We start from the raw sequence: 15,919 nt of genomic DNA on the forward strand, positions 1-15,919 counted from the left end.
TACCCAAAGACTCCAAGAAAGTTTGGGAAATATACAACCTAATCCCCATAAAAAAAATATGGGATAGAACGATTGAAATCGTTGGGAGCTACAAACTTCGAAGGAACAACAGACCCTGCGGATGCAGAAGTCTAGATGAATCAATTAGAAAAATGTTTTGGGATAATGAGATGTCCTGGAAATAGAAAGGTGAGTCTTGGAACTTTCTTATTACAAAAACAGGCTGAAGATTGGTGGAAATTACTAAAGAATAAAAGAAGAGACCAAGAAGAGATCTGTTGGGAAGAATTTCGAGAAGCGTTCTTCGAAAGATTATATCCTCGATTGTTTCGAGATATGAAACGAGATGAGTTCCTACAGCTCATGCAGGGAAACATGACTGTAGCAGAATATGAATTAAAGTATACTGAGTTATCCAAGTATGCTTTAAACATAATTGTGGATGAAAAAGAGCGCTGTAGGAGGTTTGAATTGGGATTAAGACAAGAGATCCGAACTCCTGTGACAGCAACCGTGGAGTGGGGAGAATTCTCAAAATTAGTGGAAGCAGCAATGAGAGTAGAAAAAAGTCTAGCGGCAGAAGAACTAAGACCAAAGAGGGACTCATCAACGAACAGGTGCGGAGGGAAGAGCGAAGAAATTTTACTCCCAGGATAGAAAGTAGAAATGTGTGGAAAAGAAGAGGAATTACAAATACTAAAGCAGACTCCGAACTAGAAAGCCAGATAAAGGAGTCAATGGTGAGTGTAAATCAAAAACCTAGATGCCCGATCTGTAATAAATACCACTGGAAAAAATGTTGGGAGAAAACCCAAGAATGAACACATACATATTTTAAGTGTGGCAAACCAGGACATTTTAAACGAGAGTGCCCCCAGTTGATGGAAGCTGGAAATATACAACCACAGAACAACCTAGGAATGAAACCAACAATTGTCGAAGGAGGATAGAGTGCTGGAGGAAGAAGAGAGGAAACAGGAAAAATGACGTTGGGACAATTATATGGGTTAACTCAAACTAGGGAGGAAGATATACCAGACGTTGGAAAAGGGAAAGAGAAAATTTTAGAGAACTAGGACAGAAGTTGTTATATAATGAAACTCTGTTAAGTAAATCAATTAATAAAATTTGTTTGTAAAATATGATTGGCTTAATTTCGAGGACGAAATTATATTTAAAGGGGTGGTGAATGTAAGATCCTAATCTTAAATCTAGATGGTAATGGGAGGAAAAATTCTAAGTAGTTGAATGGGTTGCTTAGTAGTAACTAATAAAAGTTTGGCTAAGAATATTAAAAGAAGATATGCGTAAATATTAATATTGCATTGGTCTTGTACTAAATAAGATGTTGGCTATGTGTTGGTGCTAAACATTTAGAGGTTATATGAACTGGTGATAATGTAATCGTTGACTCTGTAATGATTTCCCAAAAATATATTTTGTAATCAAAGTTATTGATATTTTAAAAGGCACCATTCACTGGACTTATTAGCTCACGCATTCCAAATGTGTTTCTCCCCCTCCCTCCCCCTCCGGTAGCGGAGCGGAGCATTCAGGGAAGAGTCATTCAACCACCAAAGACTAGGAACTTGGTAATCTTTCAGGGCATGTCTCGAATTGTGTAATAGAAAACTTGTAGGAAAGTTAGACTACATGTTTAATATTGGTATGGTTATTGTAGACATGTCAAAGTCTCTAATCTCTAATAAATAAAAAGTAAAAGTATCAACTGTCCTAAAATTAGATTAATATGTCTTCATGCTCTCTCCTAAGTCTTGGGCTAGGGCTCGAGAGGGGGTGTGACACTGACAATTAATGGGTGGTGAATAATTTAATTAAAGAGTTTAATATTATTCACATACCATTGGAACTTCAAGCTACAGGTCCATGAGGTCCCCTCGGTAGCTCAACGGGATTTGTTGAGAATCAGTTTTTGGATTAATTTGAATTATTCAAATTAATTGAGGGATTTAATTAATTATATATGATATAGTTAATTTAAATATAATATTAATGAGAGAAAATAAATATTTGAATATGATTTAAATATTAATTATATGAATTGGAATCATATTATTAAATTTAATGTAAATGTGATTTACATTAGATGTTATTGGTGAGAGAAATGAAACTATAGATTATATTGTATTTGATACAATATAGAAACTATAGGTTATATGTTATATTTGATATAACATATAGTTTAATATGTATATTATATGATAAGGTAGTTTTATATATATATATATTAAATGTTTTGTCAATTAAATATTTTTTTATTTTTTTTTAAGAAAAACTAATTATGGGAGGGAGTTGTAACTCCTTTCCCACCTTTTACTATCTCAGACATGAGAGTGGGGAAGCCCCCAGATTATGTGCAGTGATTGTGAAAAAGGGATTCAAAAATTCTCTCTACATAGAAACGTACTGTGAATATTTTCTACCTCCTTCTCCTCTCTTTCAATTTTCTATTCCTACCTAAACCCAAAATAGTCAGAGCCCTACTCCTCCTGGGTTCTCATCCTGAGAATATTGTGGTAGCTTTTGTGGTTGTGTCCATCTGGAGATCAAGGGATTTCAATTGAAGTTTTGTTCTTCAAAAGTAAGGGTTTTTTAACCCTATTTTAATTCTTATGTTACTTGTTAATAACATGTTGTATTTTGTTAAATGCATATTTTTGTTCTCTTCTTCTGTACAATTTTATTTTGTGAAATTTTGGGAAAAATTGGGACGATCCGCTTCCGCTCATGGTCCCTTCACAAGGTTCCTTCACCTAAGTCATCCTAGTGAAATAGAAACCTAAACTAGTCAATGGAGTTACATCTAGTGGTTACTATTTCGGGGTTCAGCCTTATGCAAACTCATTGCATAGGATACCTTCACTTGCATGTCCTCTACACGAACGTGTTGGATCATTGCATTTGTATCAAATACAAAGCGTGTCGTATCCATAATGTCACCAAGATAAGGTACCTAGCTTTATCCATATACTATAGACCCTTTAGATTGTATCTTGAACACTAATCCCCGTATGTCTCCGCATACAGTTCAAGACTCATACAATAGTCTAGGATGTTAGTTTATTGAATTAGGGTTATTTAGGCAAGATAAATACAAGGTAAAAAATAACTATTTGTTGTAATAAACATTAATAATACTTTATTAATGATTAGTCAAAAGTTATATTTACTATCTACGAGTTTTATGGCATAAAACCCAACAAAAAACTCTCTCTTGAAGAAACAAACTCTCTAAAGAATTTTACAAAGAAGGAGTTCTCTGCCAAAAACACATTCCTTGTGACTTTCAAAGGAGGTTCCCACCAACCGATTCTTGCCAGAGAATAGTAGGGAAGATCTGAAGGAGGTGTCCTACTTGCTAAGAAGACTTGGAGAAGTTCGAAGAACAATTCTTCGGATGTAGTATTTATCGATCTAATTTGTATGCTTAACCTAGTATATTTACAACATGTTGATGTTCTGTGATTAATTTTGTACAATTTCTTCTTCCAATTGAAAGAAAAAGGCAACAAAATGCCTCCACTACGGGATTCAATCCCTTCACATGTACGGTTCTTTCTTAACATCTTTCTTCAAATTAATATGGCCAGATTGAGATTCTTACGTTCATATCTTCTCCCCTTCTTCAAAAAGATTCGGTCTCAAATCTACAATACTACTTGTAAGGAACATAGAAGGGTTAGTGCACACATTGAACACTTTAAAGAGAATGAGAATAAGTATACATGTTTAACTCAAACACAAAGATGCTCAAGAGTTCTCATTGATGAGATGATGAAATAATATAAGAACATGAAAGATAACTCTTAAAAATTAATTGATTGGATGAAATTTAAAACATTGGATTGACAATCTTAAACAAGCCTCATGCATTTTTGGAATATAAGAAGAAGGGATGACTCTAAAACAATCATAAACAACGTGAGCAAGCAAGTGAGCTACAAAATTACATGAACGATTATAATTAACAAAAGAAACGACACCTGCATGATGCACGAGCGCCATCGTAGCATCAACCACATTTTTCGTTTTCGAAAGATTTTCTTATAGCTTGTTGAACATGAATAATCTTGATCGAATCGAATTTAACGGTAAGGGATACTCTGGGCGGGGGGGCCGGGGAGGGCAGGGGGGAGAAGAAAACCTCGACGATGGGTGAATAAAAGGCAAAAGCTCCCTTCTGATGGCCTCACTTCCCAACGCGTTGATTGGCCAACCATGATCAATATGTTTGTAACCGAACACAAATAAGAGATCTTCAAAAGGCAAATCACCCACCCCAACCTTCTAAACTTCATTCACTACACCACAAGGCATCATCAACAATAAGGTTCCAGAAAACCTTCAATGGGGGGATCTCCTATCTTAACTCACAAGGCTCTCTCACTAGCTTAGAGAACACAACTATGTCATCAAAGCTAGTGAGAAGATAATAATTATTTTTTAATAAATAAAAAGAGAATTAAAGATCATATTAAGTTTTATGATTGTTTATGTTATAACGATAATGTGAATTCACCCGTTACGTTGAAAACAAACTCAAGATATTTATATTGATGAAGATATTCACATATTGAGAGAAGTTTAATACTAACTAATATGATATTAGTGGTAACAACTAAGGCCACATGGTAATGTATATTTGGTAATGTAAAAACTGGACCCTGGTTGATTACCTCTGTTGTTGTTTATCTACTTTCCGTAATCGTAATAAAATGTGGGACCTGTCTTGAAATTTGTAATTAAATCATATAATCTAATCAAGGAATAAAAGACGTTCAATCTGATTACGGTTGCAAATTATGTGGGGCCCACTACCTTTACCGTCACCATTATCGTTACCGTTACAGATATTATTACTGTAACAGTATTCAAATTATGAATTTGTCATATTAATTGTTACCTTTACGTTACTATCACTGTTATCATTACCATTAAGATTAAAATGTAATGGTAATAGTAAAATGTGATAAATTCATAATTCTAGGTAAGTGATAAAAAATAATTCAACTGTGTTTGCAATTTAGGTTTATTACAATTTATCCATCAATGAAATCTCATTCCGATTACACCAATTTTGATTACGACTTAGTAAAAGTTGGCATACATTAAATGTGAAGTAGAAAAAGAAACAAAAAAGAAATATCTTTTAAATATATATATATATATATAGTAGATAGCTATTTCCAACTCATCACCGACACAAACTGACAAATATCAAATTACGCACATGCTATTTTGTCTTTTTTATTGTTTTATATTTCTAAAATTTTCCGAATTTCTTTCTTATTTCTCTCACCGGTTGGTGATCAATACACCCAATTACTCCTCACACTCGAACTCACAAAGTGTCATTTACACGCGCGCCGTATCGCAATTGCAATGCGAATCGTACGTATAAATGCGCGAGTATCCAAATTTTTAAACTCGCAAGCGTGTTGTTGATATAATTGTCGTTGTCGTGTCGGTCACACGGCTCCAAGAGGTCCTTGTCCATTCCTGTGAACTTCCAGTAAGAAAGTAGCCATTCATGCCCTGCCACGTCATTGATCTAATTATTTTATGCCACGTGGCAGCTTGTGCTTTCACTACAAGTTTCCACTTTCACCAGCTCACTGTCAATTCATGATTAATTTTCTATGAGTATATATATAATATATATATACATGTATATATTGTTTTTTTTTTTTCAGGTCAGATTAAAATTATAAACTTTATTTCAATCTAACTGTATAATTAAACTTTAATTTACATAGGAACGAATTTATATTTTTTTTTATTGATTTGTAGTTATTTTAATTTAAGTTTATTTAAAATCGACTCAAAATTATTTTAATAAAACAATATTCCTCACAAATTCCACAAAAATAGCATGAAAAATTATCATGTAATTCTTTCTAAAGGTAGTAGATAAAAAATAGAAAAAGAGATAGGAAAAATTACTACGGTTTATTTGATTGATTCTTTCATTTTTCTCTAATTTGTAGTAAGGGATAGTTGCAAATATAACAATCAAACCAAAAGTATTAATAAATATAGCATAATGTAAAAAAAATTAAAAATATGATAAAATTTAAATAGTCTATCGATGATAGAGCATATCACCGATAGACCATATCACTAATAGGATTCTATTAGTAATAAAAGTTTATCGCCGATAGATTTTGCTATATTTACATTTTTTTTAAAAAAAATATTGTTATACACTTGTTTGTTATCCTTAAAAATACTACATATTTTAATTATTGTTATAAATAATTGTATTTAAAGAATATCTATACATGTGTGAAAGTTATGCATGAATTACTTTAAAAGTAAAAGCTTAAGGTCTAAATTATATTTAATATGAAAGCAATTTCATGTCATAAACCAAAGGTTAAAAATCACTTTTAGTTCACGAACTTTCATAAAAGTAATAATTTAGTCTATGAACTTTGGTCTGTAACGATTTAATCCACCAATTTTCAATTTTGTAACAATTTAGCCCATAAATTTTATTATGTAACAATTTAGTTCTTATACTTTCAAATTTATAACGATTTAGTCTCTATTGTAAAAATTACTTTTAAGATTTAATGAGATTTTTTACATAAATAAATCAATAAACTAATTAGAGACTCAAAATTGTTATAAAATACAAAGTCTACGTCACAAATTAATAAAAGTTGACATTAAACTTTGATAAATTTTTTCACTTTAGGGACTAAATTGTAACAGATTTCAAAGTACGAGGACTAAATTATTACATATTAAAATTTAGAGACTAAATTGATACAAAACTGAAAATATATGAACTAAATCGTTATCAACTAAAATTTAGGGATTAAATTGTTATTTTCATAAAAATTTAGGGACCAAAAATGTTTTTTAAACCTAAAATAAATTGAAGTTTCGTTCATCTTTAATTTAACTTTTCATTGCATTGAACTACATTTTTTAGGATGGAGATAATAAATGTTAGGTTAAAAAAGCTTATTTTCCTTTTGGGGATGAATTTTAATGGTAGTAACAATCTAGTTATTAAACATTAATTTATAACAATTTAATTTAGGAACAGTTGTAAATATAGATATTAGACCCAAAGTATTAGTAGATATAACATAATATAAAAAAATCGTAAATATGGCCAAATCTAAATAGTCTATCAGTGATGAACCATATTATTGGTAGGAGCCTATCAGTGATAGACCATATTACTGGTAAGAGTCTATCAACAACTTTTTTTAAATGATGTTATACACTTAGTTATTATTTTAAAAAATGCTATCAATTGTAATTACCCTTTAATTTATACAATTTTGAAATTTGTAACAATCGAGTATATGAACATTTTAGCTCTCATACTTTTGAACTCTTGTAATAATTTAATCTATATTTTGAAAATTTTAATTAAAATTAAATGCCAACTTTTATTTTGTGATGATTTAGTATTTGTAATTTACAAACATATTTAATCCTTATCAACTTATCATCTTCCTTAAATTTTAATAATATTTTTCATGTTGTGGTTTAAATTGGAACAGTTTTTAAAATATATAAACTAATTTATTACAAACTAAATTGTGACAAATTTGAAAGGGTATAAAATAAAATGGTCAATTATTAATTGTTAAAACCTAAAATTCATGGATACATTGCTATTTCCATGGGAGTTCATAGATTAACACTATTTTTAACGTTAAAGTTAAGAAATCAAAATTATATTTCTAATTGATCTTTAAAATAAGTTTAGACTAGTCTCTTGACTTTAAAATTTCAAATAAATTGTCATAGTATTTGTACTATCAACCTCGAAGTTAAAAATTCGATTCATCTACCTCATATATTAGGAAAAAATTTAATTATACATTTCATGACATGAAGATGAAATTTTTTAATATCAATTATAATGTCAAGGCAAGTTTAATAGTATTGAAAAAAAAAATTAAAGATTAAAGGACATTTTAATATAAATTTTTTGAATATAAATAATAATCGATATCTTATCAATTAAATTATATACTTGAATGTAGTAAAAAAAATTAATTGTTTTAAAATTTTTATTTTTATTTTTGCCAGAGGTAAATAGTATGGAGAAGGTTTGGAACTAATTAAAATTTTAAATTTAAGGGAATGAAATGGTTTTTTAAAAAATTAGATAAATTTTAGGACCAAAACCAATGAAATAAATGCTCCAAAATTAGTAGTGTTTCAAAAGAAACTTGTAATTTAAATTTAACACAAAAACTATGCACTTAAGTGGTACAAAATGGTTTTCCTTAATCTTTGCTTTTCTTATAAACCTATATTTATAAAGAAAAAACAAATCTAATCTGAGTCAAATAGAAAATATTGCTTGTACTTTTTAACTTGTCCAAGGGTACACAAAAAAGGCAAAAAATACATTTAAGACTAAAAAAACCATTCATCTTTTTAGACATTAAAAGAAGTATCTAAAAAAAAAAATCAAATCAACCCCAACAAAAACTATATATTAAGACACGACACATATTTCTATAGGTTTGAGATCAAAATAGGAGTTGAATCAACATTTTCAATGTAACATTAAAAAAAATCATGAAACATAATGTCTCAAAAACATCATGAAACATACAAAATAAGCAACAAAAATATTTTAAAAATTGTCGATGATTGTCTAAGGTAAGACTCATCAAAGCCCGCCCACGGACAAGCTTAAATTCAAAGGGTATCGAGAAAGAGCATAATGAAGTACGCATCCCAAAACAGAAATGTCAGTGCCTTGGGGTTTGGGCCGATATGTCAAGCTTATAAATATAATATCAATAGAAAAACAAACGAACCAAGACCGAATTGGCACCTTGTAACATCGAGCACTGGAAACGTCCCTAACCCACATACTGTCACACACAACCGTGACACATGTGTTAGAAGATTGACTTATAAATGATCAATTCAGCAACCCCAAAGGGAAACGGTACACAATCTCCAAAAGAGAGAATTTATCTTTTTTTTTTTTTTTTGGTGTGTGTTTAGTTGAATTAGCCAATTGTACTAACTTAACCATCAAAGTATAGTAGCCTCGACACCACATCGTTGCCAAAACTAGACTAGAAGGAAGTAGGCCGGAGGTCAAGGCCATCAAACACCTAGAATAATCCAACACGGATGAGATCCGAACACCAACAAATATAAATAAAGTATAAATAATAGACAATAAAGGGTTAAAATTTTTGTATTTTTTTTCTAAAAATATTTATAAATATATATATATATTTTATTGATATTTTCTTCCACATTTCCAAAACTGAGACTTTGACAGTTCTATTGACATGGATGTTTATTTTTTGGAAAAAGAAAATATTTGAATTTAGTAAAAATTATCCAGTTAAGTTAATCCAAAAAAAAAAAAAGAATTTCATTTGGATGGCTTCCTTTCTTCTACAGTTCTACTGAGCAGTGTGTATGAAAAAAAACCCAATCAATATCAAAGATTGAGAAGAGAATAAGTGAAAATGGTGTGAAAATTTCGCTGAGAAAAAGTAAAAAAAAGAAAAAAGAAAGAAATTCAACAAGAAGACTGAGAAGTTGGATTGGATCTGTGTTGTCTCAGCGTCGGTGGCTTTTCTGACCCATAAATTCCTTTCATCTTCTTCTTCCATCGCTTTCTTCTTCACCCATTACACCATTTTCACGAATCCCCATTTCACTTTTCCCTCTCACATCTCCAGATCCCCATTCTTTCATGTGGAAGTTTGAGTTTCCATGAAGTAATCCAGAGTTGTTCCTTTCACTGCTGCTTCTTTCGCTTAAGATCGAACACGATCTTCCAGTGGACCAGCAGCCATGGAGGTCGATACTAATTCTGGGGTAATTTAACCCTTTTCCCATTTCCCAGTTTTGTTCTTAACTTCTTTTCCTAACTGGGTTTTTGATGATTTTTGTTTCAATCTTCAGAAACCGTCGAAACAGATTGGGTGCGGCCAAGTTTGTCAGATCTGCAGCGATTCCGTCGGCACGACGGCCGACGGCGAGCCGTTTGTTGCGTGTGATGTTTGTGCATTTCCGGTCTGCCGTCCGTGTTATGAGTACGAGAGGAAAGATGGGAATCAGTCTTGCCCTCAATGCAAGACCAAATACAAGTGGCATAAAGGTTTTGATTCGATCCCATTAACTGTTTTTAGTTTTATTTTGCTTTTGTAGTTCTTGAACGATGAAAATTATGAGGAATTGCATTGACAGTAATGGGATGGATCGGTTTGTTTCTTGGATTTTAGGAAGTCCTCCAGTTAAGGGAGAGGTAGTGGAAGATGGTGATGGTAATGGAGTGGCAGGGGCTCAAGAAAGGCATCATAAGATGCCAGAGCGCACGCTTAGCTGGGATACTAATTATGATAAGGAGGGATCTTTTAATCACATTCCTTTGCTCACCACTGGACGATCTGTAAGTTGATCTAGAGGCTTACTTCGTTTGATTCAATTTTGTTTCTGTTTGTTGGATTTGGAATTGAATTTGATGGTTTTCTGGTATTCTCTGTGCTCAAGGTTTCTGGAGAACTGTCGGCTGCATCTCCTGAGCGGCTCTCCATGGCATCTCCTGAAAGCGGGAGCCGGGGTAAGCTCATATTAATCTCATGTAGTTGGTATCTCGTATGATAAAATTAACGGGTTCGGTGATTTTATGTCTCAGAAATGTGTCTGGAAAGAAAAATATATGTTGTCACGATGGTTCTTTTAAAATGTTTGTTTGATAATTGGCAGCTAACTATAGAATCATGGATCAATCGAGAGACTCGGGTTCGGCTCGATTTGGCAATGTGGCCTGGAAAGAGAGAATAGATAGTTGGAAGGTGAAGCAAGACAAGAGTGTGCCGCCAATGAGTGTCAGTCATGCACCTTCTGAAGGGAGGGGTGGTGCTGATTTTGATGCCAGCACCGATGTCATGATCGATGATTCTTTGCTGTGAGTGCTTCATTTGGTCTCTTGTTCGTATATATTTTCTAGCGTCTCGTAGTATATCTAGTGTTGAATGCACTTTGGAAGAGTAGAATGATTCTGTGAACTAAACAAGAAAAACTTAATTTCAGCTATGTTTCGAACTGTCATATTGCTTTCATGAAAGCTCTGGTTTTCTATTTTCTTTTACCTGAAGAAGGATAGGTTCTGTATATCATTTTCAAACGGACACTATGTTTATAATTCAAGTACCATCAATCTCTGTTAGTGACATTCAACTAATCAGCCTTTGCATGATACTGTACACTCCACACGAATAATCTGCTAAATGTTAGTTTCTCGTACTTTCTTCCTAACTGTTACTCATTTGTTGGCTTGGCAGAAATGACGAAGCTCGCCAGCCTTTATCGAGGAAGGTTTCTATTCCATCCTCTAGGATTAATCCTTATAGGATGGTCATCGTTCTACGGCTTATTATTCTTTGCATCTTCTTACACTATCGGATTACAAATCCAGTTCCGAATGCCTTTGCTCTGTGGTTAATATCAGTGATTTGTGAGATTTGGTTTGCTATATCTTGGATTTTGGATCAGTTCCCCAAATGGCTCCCGGTCAATCGTGAGACATATCTTGATAGGCTTGCTCTAAGGTTGGGTTTTTAGCTCTGATTATGAGCAATTTTCACTTCAAAGTTTGTCTTACCTTGAATTTTTTAATCTCAAATATTTATGGTTTGCAGATACGATCGTGAAGGAGAGCCATCTCAGTTGGCTGCTGTCGACATATTTGTCAGTACTGTCGACCCTCTGAAAGAACCTCCCCTTGTCACAGCCAATACGGTCCTATCAATTCTCTCTGTGGACTATCCAGTCGATAAAGTTTCTTGCTACGTATCAGATGATGGAGCTGCTATGTTAACATTTGAAGCCTTGTCCGAAACATCAGAATTTGCAAGAAAATGGGTTCCTTTCTGCAAGAAGTACAACATTGAGCCCCGAGCACCGGAGTGGTATTTTGCTCAGAAAATTGATTACTTAAAGGACAAGGTTCAACCATCATTTGTGAAGGAACGGAGAGCAATGAAGGTAGCAACTCTGGTTTCTTCTGTATCATTTTCTTTTCAATGGCTACATTACAGTAAAGTTCCTTTATCATCTCCATGGTTGACTGACTGTGCTTCTGTGTTACAGAGAGAATACGAGGAGTTTAAAATTCGTATCAATGGGCTTGTTGCTAAGGCACAAAAAGTCCCAGATGAAGGGTGGGTCATGCAAGATGGCACGCCATGGCCTGGAAATAACACGAGAGATCATCCAGGAATGATACAGGTCTGTACGTCAGGATTTGGAATTAAATCTGCTGTCTCAGTGCCCGTGTTCTTCATTGTTGCTTCAAATCTTATGGTCTCCTTTTGCTGTTTCTTTACAAATTTGCAGGTCTTCTTGGGGCACAGTGGAGGACTTGATACTGATGGTAACGAGCTTCCACGTTTAGTTTATGTTTCTCGTGAGAAGCGTCCTGGTTTCCAACATCACAAAAAGGCTGGTGCTATGAATGCACTTGTGAGTAGATGGCTTTGGAAAATCTCTCAACCTTCTCTTGACTTCTATATTTTTTTTTGAATGATCAAATACCTTTGTGCAGGTTCGTGTATCTGCTGTTCTTACCAACGGTCCCTTCTTGTTAAATCTTGATTGTGATCACTACATAAACAACAGTAAAGCGTTGCGGGAAGCTATGTGTTTTATGATGGATCCCAATCTTGGTAAATCAGTTTGCTATGTTCAGTTTCCTCAGAGGTTTGATGGAATTGATAGAAATGATCGATATGCCAACCGAAACACTGTTTTCTTTGATGTAAGTTTTTTTAGCTGTTTTTGTCTTGATTATCTTCAGTGGCAGTTCGGAATGTATGTATTTTATCGAGTACATTTTCTTTCACTATGTCCTGGTTGCCTCTATTTAATTTATTAAAATTTTATTTGGCCTATAGATCAATCTTCGAGGTTTGGATGGTATACAAGGTCCGGTTTATGTGGGGACGGGATGTGTCTTCAATCGAACTGCATTGTACGGCTATGAACCCCCTCTCAAGCCCAAGCATAAAAAACCAGGGGTATTCTCCAGTTGCTTTGGGAAATCGAAAAAGAAAAGTTCTAAATCGAAAAGAAAGGATTCTGATAAGAAGCAAACTAGTAAAAATGTTGATCCCACCGTGCCAATATTCAACCTCGAAGATATTGAGGAAGGAGTTGAAGGTAAAGTTTTCATTAATTTGCTTTAGCAGTATTTTCCAGACTTACTCTATCTACGTGCATAGTTGTTAGCATCTGTTTCCCTTTCTATGAGATTTTTAACTCAATTTGCTACTATAAAACAAAATTGCTCCTTTCTCCAGGTAAGTCCAGTTTTGAAATGTATTTTTAATGAGAACTATTTATCTTTCTTCAATTCTAAGTTTTTGGTATTCGTCTTGATGTCTTTACGCAAGCTTAACATTTAGCAGGCCGTAGTTTTTACTAGATTTAAGATCTTTTGAGGCCCTATAGAGATTTCAAATTTCACATATTCAGAGTGGTAAAAATGATTTCAAATATCACCTTTGGGGGATTCGGGATTACGTGAAGCATTATCTTCAAGAAATTATTGGAGTCCAATTGCTTCCTTGCAGATAGTGTAGTTGTAGCCTAACATTTTAGTTTGCATCTTGAAATGGGGTATTAATTTCCATACATCATCCAATGTAGGTGCTGGGTTTGATGACGAGAAATCGCTTCTAATGTCACAAATGAGCCTGGAGAAGAGGTTTGGTCAATCAGCTGTATTTGTTGCTTCCACACTAATGGAAAATGGTGGCGTGCCGCAGTCTGCCACTCCAGAGTCTCTCCTTAAAGAAGCAATTCATGTCATCAGTTGTGGATACGAGGATAAAACAGACTGGGGAAGTGAAGTATGAATCTATCTCCGCCTAAGGCCATTGATTTATGTTGGATTTTCTATTTACTTTGATACAAGAAAGTATCTGTACCATAAACCTAATAATTTTCTATTGTTTATGAACGTAATTTTTTTTATGAAGTTTTCAGTTACTAAGGGATGTGTTAACATTTGGTGGTGCAGATTGGATGGATCTATGGTTCCGTCACAGAAGATATTTTGACAGGGTTCAAGATGCATGCCCGTGGTTGGAGATCAATCTATTGCATCCCGGACCGTCCTGCATTTAAAGGATCTGCTCCCATTAATCTTTCCGATCGTCTTAACCAAGTGCTTCGGTGGGCGTTAGGTTCGGTTGAAATTCTTTTCAGTCGGCATTGTCCTATGTGGTACGGTTATGGTGGACGGTTGAAATGGCTCGAGAGATTTGCTTATGTTAACACCACCATTTATCCAATAACATCCATTCCTCTTCTTGCCTATTGTACCTTACCTGCAATATGTCTGCTCACCGGAAAGTTCATTATTCCTCAGGTAAGAAGGATTGCATTTTTTGTGATTTCTATGTTAAAGATGCATTTAGTTTATAAAAATTGTGCTACAAACATACTGTCCTTTTGCTCAAGTATCACTAAATCAATATATTCTTTGTTGTTTGTTCTTCTATTACAGATCAGCAATCTTGCTAGCATCTGGTTCATTTCTCTCTTTCTTTCCATCTTTGCTACTGGTATTCTGGAAATGAGATGGAGTGGTGTCGGAATCGATGAATGGTGGAGAAACGAGCAGTTCTGGGTTATTGGAGGTGTTTCGGCCCATCTTTTTGCTGTCTTCCAAGGTCTTCTTAAAGTTCTTGCTGGAATTGATACTAATTTCACGGTTACTTCAAAAGCATCCGATGAAGATGGAGATTTTGCTGAGCTCTACATGTTCAAGTGGACCACTCTTCTCATTCCCCCAACTACTCTCCTAATTATCAACATCGTTGGAGTTGTTGCTGGAATTTCTTATGCCATCAACAGTGGTTATCAATCTTGGGGACCCCTTTTCGGCAAACTGTTCTTCGCTTTCTGGGTGATTATTCATCTGTATCCCTTCCTTAAGGGTCTGATGGGTCGCCAAAACCGAACTCCCACGATCGTGGTTGTATGGTCTATCCTCCTTGCTTCAATCTTCTCCCTTTTATGGGTTCGAATCGATCCCTTCACAACTCGGGTAACTGGTCCTGATGTCGAACAGTGTGGAATCAACTGCTAAAGGGAGTTTATTTTATACAAGATAAGATGAAGAAAGGAAACTATACAGTCTCAAACGGAAACTTAATCCATATGATGCTACTTATCTTCTGCTTTCGTCCCTGAACTGGTATCTCGAAGCTAATGCAGGTACAAACCTAGCTTATCTATCGACGACGGTATTTAATTTAATTTATTTGGTGCTGTGTTTCAGAGTTTGAAAGTTATGAAAGAGATTGATTTCAGAAGTTGACGATGATCTTGATCTCTTCAAATTTTTTCCCCTCTCTATGTACAAATAAAAACTGATCACACATGATACTTGTTATTCTTCCTTCTCATGTATTGAGTATAAACTATGATGTTGGTTCATTATTTAAGTCTTTCCTGTCTATTTTTGCAAGCTTTATCTTGTAAGAAATGTTAGTGGAGTGTTTTAAAGCAGAAGAAAGTGAAAAAAAAGTTCAAAAGTCTCACAAAGTGAAAAGATAGTTTGAATTTGGTTGCTGAATCACTTTACAGAGGCCATTATTGGAGACTTGTAAATAGAGAAGATCCTTTTTTTGTGGGAATTCTCAAATTCAAAATTCAAAAGAGGATTCTTTGGTTTAATAATACTTTAAAATGTTTTTTAAATGCTTGAATATTGTAGGATCCCACCATTTATCTTGATACCATCTCTCAAAGATGCCTATAAATTGGTTCCAACACAAGGTATATTAAAAAAAAAATATTTGGTCGTACGGTCTAGTCCATACGATTTTAAAAATTAGAATTTAGTTTTTATGGTTTGATAAAATCTCATTAGTCC

The 15,919-nt window shown here is 33.9% G+C and overlaps 1 protein-coding gene across 2 annotated transcripts; it reads left to right on the plus strand.

Moving 5' to 3' along the window:
• The first annotated feature begins 9,478 nt into the window (after positions 1-9,478).
• On the plus strand, positions 9,479-15,622 carry LOC120073010 (cellulose synthase A catalytic subunit 3 [UDP-forming]-like). Of its 2 annotated transcripts, none has more exons than XM_039025561.1 (14): positions 9,479-9,831; positions 9,937-10,132; positions 10,257-10,423; positions 10,525-10,594; positions 10,741-10,942; positions 11,319-11,585; positions 11,676-12,021; positions 12,127-12,264; positions 12,373-12,498; positions 12,581-12,793; positions 12,930-13,194; positions 13,684-13,886; positions 14,057-14,407; positions 14,546-15,622. In XM_039025561.1, the coding sequence occupies exons 1-14, from the start codon at positions 9,826-9,828 to the stop codon at positions 15,128-15,130; spliced, it is 3,135 nt and encodes a 1,044-aa protein (XP_038881489.1). In that variant the 5' UTR covers positions 9,479-9,825; the 3' UTR covers positions 15,131-15,622. The 2 variants fall into 2 exon arrangements, with proteins under 2 accessions (XP_038881489.1, XP_038881488.1); XM_039025560.1 differs by having other exon boundaries at positions 9,480-9,849.
• Positions 15,623-15,919: the final 297 nt, after the last annotated feature.

Source organism: Benincasa hispida, chromosome 3 (genome assembly GCF_009727055.1).
Source record: "Benincasa hispida cultivar B227 chromosome 3, ASM972705v1, whole genome shotgun sequence".
Taxonomy (NCBI): Eukaryota; Viridiplantae; Streptophyta; class Magnoliopsida; order Cucurbitales; family Cucurbitaceae; genus Benincasa; species Benincasa hispida.

Bases quoted from the DNA above. Each gene is read 5' to 3' on its own strand.
- LOC120073010 (XM_039025560.1), top strand. From the start codon at position 9,826: ATGGAGGTCGATACTAATTCTGGG. The intron at 12,265-12,372 runs GTCTGTACGTCA...ACAAATTTGCAG, and splicing joins ATCATCCAGGAATGATACAG to GTCTTCTTGGGGCACAGTGG. The intron at 13,195-13,683 runs GTAAAGTTTTCA...CATCCAATGTAG, and splicing joins TATTGAGGAAGGAGTTGAAG to GTGCTGGGTTTGATGACGAG.